General features: G+C 45.1%; 1 protein-coding gene across 2 annotated transcripts; it reads left to right on the top strand.

Moving 5' to 3' along the window:
• The first annotated feature begins 658 nt into the window (after positions 1–658).
• Positions 659–5,816, top strand: C7H8orf33 (chromosome 7 C8orf33 homolog). Of its 2 annotated transcripts, XM_069734413.1 has the most exons (8): positions 659–762; positions 978–1,030; positions 2,155–2,245; positions 2,895–3,032; positions 3,417–4,042; positions 4,475–4,565; positions 4,742–4,888; positions 5,332–5,816. In XM_069734413.1, exons 2-8 carry the CDS (start codon positions 1,022–1,024, stop codon positions 5,553–5,555), a joined length of 1,326 nt encoding a protein of 441 aa, XP_069590514.1. In that variant the 5' UTR covers positions 659–762; positions 978–1,021; the 3' UTR covers positions 5,556–5,816. The 2 variants fall into 2 exon arrangements, with proteins under 2 accessions (XP_069590514.1, XP_069590515.1); XM_069734414.1 differs by lacking the exon at positions 978–1,030 and having other exon boundaries at positions 694–762.
• The last annotated feature ends 3,822 nt before the right edge of the window (positions 5,817–9,638 follow it).

The raw sequence follows: 9,638 nt of genomic DNA, 5'->3' as shown, positions 1-9,638 counted from the left end.
GACAGGTAGAGAGCGACAGACCCCGCACTACACATGGAGGACAGGAAGAGAGCGACAGACCCCGCACTACACATGGAGGACAGGTAGAGAGCGACAGACCCCGCACTACACATGGAGGACAGGTAGAGACAGACCCCGCACTACACATGGAGGACAGGTAGAGAGTGACAGACCCCGCACTACACATGGAGGACAGGTAGAGAGTGACAGACCCCGCACTACACATGGAGGACAGGTAGAGAGCGACAGACCCCGCACTACACATGGAGGACAGGTAGAGAGCGACAGACCCCGCACTACACATGGAGGACAGGTAGAGAGTGACAGACCCCGCACTACACATGGAGGACAGGTAGAGAGTGACAGACCCCGCACTACACATGGAGGACAGGTAGAGAGCGACAGACCCCGCGCTACACATGGAGGACAGGTAGAGACAGACCCCGCACTACACATGGAGGACAGGTAGAGACAGACCCCGCACTACACATGGAGGACAGGTAGAGAGTATTATGTCTCTCCTTTTATAGTGTGCAGTGACCTGATAATAGAGCAGGTTACATACAGGGAGAACACACTCTACACTCGGCTGCTGCTCCTCCACCTCTGCTGTCCCACGACGTCACTGCACTGATATTTATAGCCTGATTTTTGTTTCCGGAACTGTTGGTCTGGTCTCAGTTTCCGCACGGGAAGATAAACTGAGCGGACTCAGCAGGGGAGTGAATTCACAGACGGACCGTAATGACCATGCGTCGTTAGGTAGGTGCTTGTTCCCCAGCGTGTAATGCATGTATCGTGCATGTGGTCTGCACAGGTGGGGGGTCTGCATTACCTGCTTTCATGTTAATTCTTTCTGTCCTACTTCTGCACTGTGCCTGACCCACTATAAGTCCCAGCATGCATGGTGCACTGATACACTGATGGTTATTTTATATGAGTGATTTGACTTATGTTTTTCTGAACCATTTATTCAGCGTTGTTATGAAAGTGTCCTGGGGAGAAATAATATACCGCAGGCATGGAGGAGGTGAGTTATGTCCCCATGTGGGAAAGTAGGGATTAATTACTGTGACAGCACTGTAGAAGTGACCCCCTAAACCACTGCAAACTGTGGACCAGACCCCCTACATAGCATCAAAGCTAACTCCATCCAAGTAAATGCATTTTTCCCCCCTCCCCCACAAAAAATAAAATTCATAACTACAGATTTCTTCACGTACACCACAAATAAATGCAGATATCTTCCCCCCCCCCCCCCTCCAAAATAAAAAATAATAACAAAAGCTGATCTCAGCACACACACCGCCCCCTTAAAATATGTGCTGCAGACCCCACTGGAAAAATAAGGAAATGGATCTAAATAATTACAGGCATCAAACAGCAGTCCCCATAAATGAATATAAATCCCAGAGACGACCCCCATAAAACACCAGAGGCAATCCTAGACTTGTGCGGAATATACTATATGCAGACCCCCCTCAATTAATATGGACCCCAGAGAAAGCACTGTCAGTAAATGGAGGCGCTCCAGTAGATGTGGATCTCGAGGGAAGACCACCTGAATAAATGAAAATAATCCTCAGAATAGACCACTTAAAGACGCAGAGAACAGAACAACCTTCTTTATAAAAAAAATAAATAAAATAATAATAAAATAATATATATATTGTTTACATAAAAAAAAAAAAAAAAATATATATATATATATATATATATATATATATATATATATATATATTCCAAGACAGGACTGGCAATAGTTTGGGGACCTAGTGAGGATGGGGGGTCCGTGACGGTATATGAGATCCTGAGGGCGGTAGTAATGGCTTCCTGTGGAGCCAAGAAGACGTGCTGTGCTGTTATATGGACAGGTCCAGCCTGATGGGATAGGAGCTTCTCTCTGACATCGGGACGTCCTCGCAGAACATGTGGACCGGGGTTTTTCTCAGTAGGGGATGGCGCCTGCAACATTTCCTGCTGTGAGAGATTGTATGTCCGCTACTGATCGCTGCTCTGCAGGAATTGTACTGTAACAGGAGGCACAACACCCATAATGTACAGTGAGCGAGCACATAGAAAATGCATCTGATATGTGTCATATTGATCAGAACTAGTTTGCAAGACAAAATCTTCCCCATGTTAATTTCTCAGGCTCCCAAAGGGACGTTTGAAGATGAGTTGGAGTGGTGCATCCGTCAGCTGGAAACTGGGCTCCTGCGCCGCAATCCAACGCCGAGACAAGGTGTGTGCAATGTTGACCCCCCGGACTATCCCAACCCCTTCATAAATGGGCTTTTTGCACGTACTGTTTTCTCTCCCCCTTCTTCAAGGAGCCATAACTTTTTGTTCTGTTAATTTTTTCATTTATGGAGTTGTATGACAAATTTTTGGGGGTACATACAACTTTTTTTAATTACTTTTTTTTTTTTAAATTATTTTTGTTTTAATAAATTGCTTGAATAACTTTATTTTTTTATTCATTTAATTTTGAAGCAGGCTAAATGGGTGTGATCTTCTTGTATTTTTTTTTTTTAAATATATTTTAATATATATTTTTTTAACGTATTTTAAATCTATATTTTTTTTTATTTTTCCCTTCCCATAGATGCGATTGCATGTTCTTTATACTGCAGTTTTGCACTACACAATATAGGAATATTATTAGTCTCCCAGGGGCCTTCAGTAGACCCCTGTCTGCCATTGCAACCCATCAACTCCCTGTGATCTCTTCTCTGTGGGCGGCAATGTGTGCTGGAAAACTTGTGCCATGCAATCAGGCCATATTAAATGCCACTGTCAATGGTTAACAGCAGCATTTAGAGGGTTAAACAGCAATTTGTGCTCACTGCAATAGGAAAACAAATGATCTGTGACTCATGGTATTTCCTCAGTGGAAGATACTCAACGGGTACTGCAAGTCCTGCGCTCTCGGAAAGCTCCCTTTGTGAAGAAGAGGCAGGTGATGAACCAAGTATTTGGAAACTACCGTCTCAAGATGGCCGAAGAGAGACGGGTACAAGAACAAAGTGGTGAGTGATAACTATTCAATGGGGTCCAGTTAGAATTTTTTTTTTTTCCCCTAAAAAAATAAAGCGCCACTCCTGTCCGTAGGCTCCTCCTGATATTGCAGTATTGACTTCAATTTGCAATCCCAGGCACGGCCATTGACAAGTGCGGCGCTGTTTCTGGAATAAAATACTCGATCAATAGAATAGATGATAAATCATTGACCATGGAGGTCCGAGCTCCTGGACCCCTCGATGAGCACTGTGAAAGAGTGGCTCCTTCTCCGGCAGACTCGGGTGATCCTTATATGCCATAATCTGTGTCCCCGTATATCCGTTGTTTTGTATATAACAGTTGTGAAATCCTTTTACTCCTCAATAACTAAATATCATCCTTTCCTTTTTAAGCCAATAATCCTCCAGAACCTAAAATTGAAGAAGTGACGGCTCGAGATGCCCACAGCGTCGCCTATAGAAAAAGTGCAAAGGATGCACAAAGTGGCGCGAGGCGCTGGTTCACACCATCCGGCAGCGGGTTTAACTTCAACTTCTTCCCAGATCATGAACATCGGAGTGCGGGGGGACAAGCGGAGGATGAACTGGAGGACTATGCCAAGGAGGTGAAAAACACTGAGCCGTCAGAAGGCCAGCAGGACGGGGCTTTATGTTTAGTAGGTGGCTCGGACTTCACCTTCAATTTTCAGATCCCTGAAGAAACGTGTATCACTACAGAGACCTCCACATCTCCGCTGACCACGCATGGCGCTGACGGTGACCACCTCGGTGCTACCCATATGCCTGTGGAAACTGTGCCTGAAAGCTTGTCGCAGCAGTGCTGTGCAGCCAGTACCCTTGTGGTGTCAGCTAACCGGACACAAATTGGTGATGCTGAAGAGAAAAATATAGCGGACTCCCCAAAGAAAAAGAAGAAGAAGAAAGAAAAGTCCAAGGCTAAAAATACGGAGGCTCCGAGCAAAGCGAAAGACCCTAGAGAAACTCTGCATCCATGTCCACCAGTAAAGGAGGAAGCCAAGGTAGGTGCACAAAGGGGGATTAGGACCACCAGTAACGAGCAGGATGTAGGTTACGGCACCAAACCATGGCAGCTTTACCTGGTAAGTCCAAATCGGCAGTGAAGCCCTAAAGGTTCTGGCTGTATTTAAGCTCACTGAAGAAGCCATATTGTTGGTGCCAAGGAAAGGATGTGATCCAGTCTCTAGCATGATATAACCTTGTTGTATTGCATCTCTATACGGCCTTCAAAGAATTGGTAAAACATGGCTGCTTTCTTCCAGAAACTGTGCCACATCCTTCCATGGGTGTTGTCTGGTATCGCAGCTCAGCTCCATTGAACGGCGCTCGGATGCCGAACCTGCGGACAGGTGTGGCACTGGTTCTAGAAGGAGTTCACCACTTTTTAATACTTTACATCCCTTTTATGCATCACTGTATTACATGTTCCATAGTCGGGTGACGATGAGCTGCGGAGGGAGCTGGACTGGTGCGTGGAGCAGCTTGAAATTGGACTACAGCGTCAGAAATCGACTCCCAAACAAGGTGAGGTTTACGTAGATTTACAGCTTGGAGTTGTAGAAGCTTAAGTGGACCTCCATCTTTGCCATCCGTTATTAGGGAATTGCATCTCAAGGAATTACCCGATGGACACATGGGTGTGAATAACATGATATTGTTTGATCTTTACCTGTGAATTTATTATTCTCTCCTCTGAGTAGTGGAGGAAGCGGTACAGGTTATTAAGACTTTGCGGAGTGCGAAAGTCCCATTGGTGAAGAAACGGCAAGTGATGCGGGTAATGTTTGGTGATTACCGCCGCAAGATGGAAGAAGAAAGGGTTAAACAGCTGAGGCTGATGCAGGCTGGTAAGTAACTGAACAAGGTCTTCACACGGCGTGCGGCTTACTGACGCTGAGGTTTTCTGGCTGCATTTTTGAAAGGGGAAGGGAAAGCATTAAAACCTGGTTGTTGATGTCCACCTGTCTATTCCTTGTCTATGGGACTAAAGATGGTCCGACCTTTGTACTTGGCAGTCCCATAGACAAGGAATGGAGCAGTGATGTGCATTCGCAGCCACTGCATCTTTCCAATGTGGGGTATTTAATAGGTCCTGTTCTAGGGATTCCCCAGGGAGTGGTATGGGCTTACTGGGGAGGGGATCCCCTGAGAGTGGTAGGGCTTCCCCGGGGAGGAGCGGTCAAGGAAAGGGTAAGGATTCAGCAGGGATCAGCAGGCTGTCACCCATCCATTGTTCATCATGTGAAGGCTGCAGTATCGCTATAATTTGCTGCATTTTTATTTTTCACAGCAACTAAATCGGCAAAGATGACCGAAGTGACTTTGACGGCGAGACAAAACCGCAGCAAGGTTTTCCGTAAAAGTATTCACAAATCCCCAACGAGCGCTGCACCTAGCTCTGCTGCACCTGCAGACACCCAGGGAACCTCCGATCAGTATACTGCACCGTCCTCCGGTCAGCAAGAATTCACCTTCAGACCTTCCCAGGTGGCCTTTTCCTTTAACTTCTTCTAACGGGGAGAGCCGCACCGCGTGGCAGCCATTTTCTTGTGAACTTCTCTGCAGCGATACGGTGCCTTTTACATTTGGACACTGAACAATAAGCCAATGAATGAGAAATTGGCGCCATTGTTTATTACAAGTTATATTGTATGAACGATTTAGTTCTAGAAATGTTTTTTGTTTTGGTTCACTTTTTTTTTTTTTTAAAGCAACAAACGGGAAAGTGTGAATTTCTGGGTGCAACGACAGTGCTGAATAAAGTGGTTAAATAGATGAACTGTCTCGGATTGTGCATTGGCTGCTGAGATCATGATTTCGGTTTCTTTTTTTGTCCTTTTACAGGAACTTTAATTATAAATCGATCCCCCAAATACGTGGAAAAATATTGAAGACTTGTATCAATTGATGCATATAAAAAGTGGAATTCAACTACTTTACTTTTCAATTGCATCAATTTTGATATGTATTTTCCTCATGGGTTAAACTTATTTCTCTAGGCAGTAAGTGTAGTTAAAGGGAACCTGTCACCTGAATTTGGCGGGAGAGGTTTTCGGTCATATGGGCGGGGTTTTTGGGTGTTTGATTCACCCTTTCCTTACCCGCTGGCTGCATGCGCACTAATGCTTTTCGGCTTTGCCCGCAGATGGGCAATGCATACTGCGCAAGGCAAGATTGACTTGCGCAGGCGTGTACTCTGGAGGACACAGCATGAACTTCAACCCAATATTGCGGCCAGCATGCAGCCAGCGGGTAAGGAAAGGGTGAATCAAAAACGCCAAAACCCCGCCTCCATGGCTGAAGATTGTTCCCTCCAAATTCAGGTGACCGTGTCACTTTAAAGGGATTATCCAGCGCCCCTGACTTCCATTTTACATTGGGTATTGTAGTTTTGCAGGATGGATATCGCCAGGGAGTTGGAAGTTTTGTAGCAGTTGTATAGTCGTAGGTTGGAGACCACTGTTGCCTAACTATGACCCCACAACCCCTCCATTCTGGCAAAAGAAATCCTCCATTACTGCAGCCTTAAAGGGATATTACGCTTTACATAAATAATCTGTGATGCAGAAAGCAAGCATAGCCTTGCGTGACCGGCTGCTCCATTCCACTCCGTGCAGTTTGACGGCCATAACTAGGTGACTTATGGAGACCGGAGTGCTCCTTTAAGATAAATCTCACCCATTATTAGTGAAATTACTCAAAACCAGGGCAAGGGAACTTTGCAGCAGCTGCTCATAACATGTCAACCATATTCCAACGCTCACATCGGGGGTGAGCCGTGCCCTGCCTGGTTGTTTGGAGCATTTGCACTACTTTTCCTTATGCACCAAGTTGCCAAATGCTATATATTGCACTTAAAAAGTGCAAGCACGCCCCGGTCTCATGGCAGGAGGTGCAGAGTCAGCTCGCCCCACCAATCGCAGCCCCTGAGTACCACAAGCCCTGCCCTGCATACAGTGAAATATCCACACACTCCAGCAGACGGCCAGTATGTGAACAGGGGGTTAAGGGGACAGGTACATTTTATATGATACAGAATTAGAGGACGACAACCACAACGGGACGTGACAATCCAAAGGAAACTAGACTACAACTCATATCCAAAATTCTAGATTTATCCCTTTTACTTACCTGGTGCATTGTTTTTGTTGTGATTTTTAGACCTGTATTAGACCAGATATTTTTATATAATCGCTCAACACCATTTTTTTTTTTGTGTGACATCAATAGCAGGGGACATTTGACCTCCATTATTTATTTATTTTTTTCTTCTCATTTTCTGACAATTTTTTGGGGAATTTGAAACTTTCAGTTGCTTTTTTTTTTTTTTTACTTTTTTTTTTTTTTTTTTCTGGTGCTATAAAGGATATCCCAAAATCTCCAGCCGGAAATAAATAAGGGGGAAATGGATGAAGTTTGGATCCTGTCTCTGTGCCTCACCTTATTTGGATTTTTCATTTTTATTTTATCCTTAAAAACCAAGCGAGAGCCGGAGCCAGAAAGTATCAGCAAGTCGTCTGGGTCTTCCGCATCAGTCTATGCCAGCTCTGGGGGTAAGAGCCTGGAGGTCGGTGAAGATGAGGTGGAGAAGATGATGGAGCGGCTGAATAAACTCTTAAGTGGAACCGAGGCGATGAAAAAGGAGATCCAACCGGAGAGGAAAAAAGTTGTTCTGGAGAAACAAGAAGACCTTCCCCATCGCAGAGCAGACATGGAGAGCACTAATGAAACCCAAGAGCCAGTGGGCAAGGTGCCAGGGCATACCCAGCCCGCCAATCAACCAAGTCACCACAGGGTTCAGGTATGGGCCAGCCCAGTCAGCAATGCCAGCGAGCGCAGAATTAGCAGCCCGGGAACTATACAGGGATATTAATATCACCTCGGTATCAGACCAGGGTCCAAATCTGGAAGTCTGATTTTTTTTTTTTTTTTTCCCATTTAACCACATCTGAGTCATTCCACTTTCTTTTAAAGGTTTTTTTTTTTTTTTTTTAGCTGCTAGAGCTTAACTGCTGCGTTAAAATTCTGCCACTTTCACTTATACTTTGTGTATGAAGTTCCTGACGTTTTCAAGATCTCTGCTTGTTGTCAGTGACCGCTAAGAACTAGAGTAGAGCATGGAGATTTCCAGTGGCCACGACGGTGGACCCTTAAACCCTGCCTTTCGACCCTCCTGCCACCTTCTGGCACCCCCAGCTCCTCTTCTGATTAGTAGGCCGACGCGATGCCACGCTGCAACAATTGCATCTCTCCGGAGCTACTAATCAGTAAGGATGCCGCAGGTAGGAGGAGAGTCGCTGGGCTTTGGTCCCGTGGCCACCAACTACCGACATGTCCAATGGATCTGGGTACTAAGAACATTTTTGCTCATGAAAGCCTATCCTGACGTTTTCTGGCACATACAGCTGCTTGGGGGTTGTTGTGGAACTTAGACCATGCTCCCTGTTCTCCGGGGGTCTCCTGCATGATTACGAGGCAGTTCGCTCAGATGAGTGATACCGACCTAAGTATATTGATGCAATACACCTGCATATTTGGCGTTTGTGAAGCCCCCAACCTGATGATGTTTGGGCCTATGCTCTATTTTGTAAGAAGGCTGTAATTTTTCAGAGCATATCCTGAGTAATAAGGAAGGAAAAAGATGGGGAGGAGGGAGATGCAGCTGCAGGCTGTGTTTTTTTTTCTTTTTTTTTTTTTACTTTTGCCTGTGAAACTGCATCCTGTGACATGGGAGGTATCTGATTGGCTAATGGTCCTCTTTACAGTCCCATCATCATAATAGGAAGAGCCTATCTACCCGGAGAGAGTAAATATGAGAAAATCAATATATTGTTTACAGGAGACACAATTATTCATGTGATTTCGTCCCTGCATTATATTCAGGACTGAATTTCTGTTTGGACGACAGTGAGGGCCCCTGAGCAAGAACAATGTATGTGTAGATAAAATCTCATCATAATGTAAAACTCCACCTGCTTTGGAGCTGGCAGTGGCCCCGTTTCCACTTAGACCCCTGGATGCCACAATGATCTGTCTGCCCCTGAATGGGGTCCTCCAAATATGTCACATCACTGACTATTGATAGATGTAAAACATGAAATTATAAAAAGTTCCAGAATGATTTTTGTTTGGAATATGCTATTCCTAGTTTAGAACCTCGGGTGCAGCACGACACTAGGATTAAACAAATCACAGAACATTGGGTGTCAGGCAAAGGCAACCTGGCACTTGTCATAAATATGTATTTTTTAATCCGGTGTAAAAGCCGCTGTTCTCCTGAATCCGGCGTTTTTTCTTTTGTTCCTGAGCTTCTCCGTTCCTAAGATATGGCCCGTTCTTCCTCCTATGTAAATCTACTACTTTCAGCCAAGTGGGCAGGGGCCTCAAAAAGACTCCCATGGAAAAGAGTGGATGACCACACCCAGTTGGAAAAATATTTAGATACAGGGAAAAGGAGGCCATAATCTAAGGAATGGAGAGGAGCTGGAACAAAAGAAAAACATTGACGGATTCAGGAGAACAGCGGCATTTGAATCAGGGAAAAAAGTACATATTTATGGTAAGTGATGGGTCCTCTTTAAGTCAGAAAAGAAAGAC

Source organism: Ranitomeya imitator, chromosome 7 (assembly GCF_032444005.1).
Source record: "Ranitomeya imitator isolate aRanImi1 chromosome 7, aRanImi1.pri, whole genome shotgun sequence".
In the NCBI taxonomy this organism is placed as follows: Eukaryota; Metazoa; Chordata; class Amphibia; order Anura; family Dendrobatidae; genus Ranitomeya; species Ranitomeya imitator.
This window is presented reverse-complemented; position numbering and strand designations above follow the sequence as displayed.

Excerpts from the sequence above, each read along its gene's own strand:
- C7H8orf33 (XM_069734413.1), top strand. Across the intron at positions 4,043-4,474 it reads CAGTAAAGGAGGAAGCCAAG|TCGGGTGACGATGAGCTGCG; the intron begins GTAGGTGCACAA and ends CATGTTCCATAG. Across the intron at positions 4,889-5,331 it reads GCTGAGGCTGATGCAGGCTG|CAACTAAATCGGCAAAGATG; the intron begins GTAAGTAACTGA and ends TATTTTTCACAG.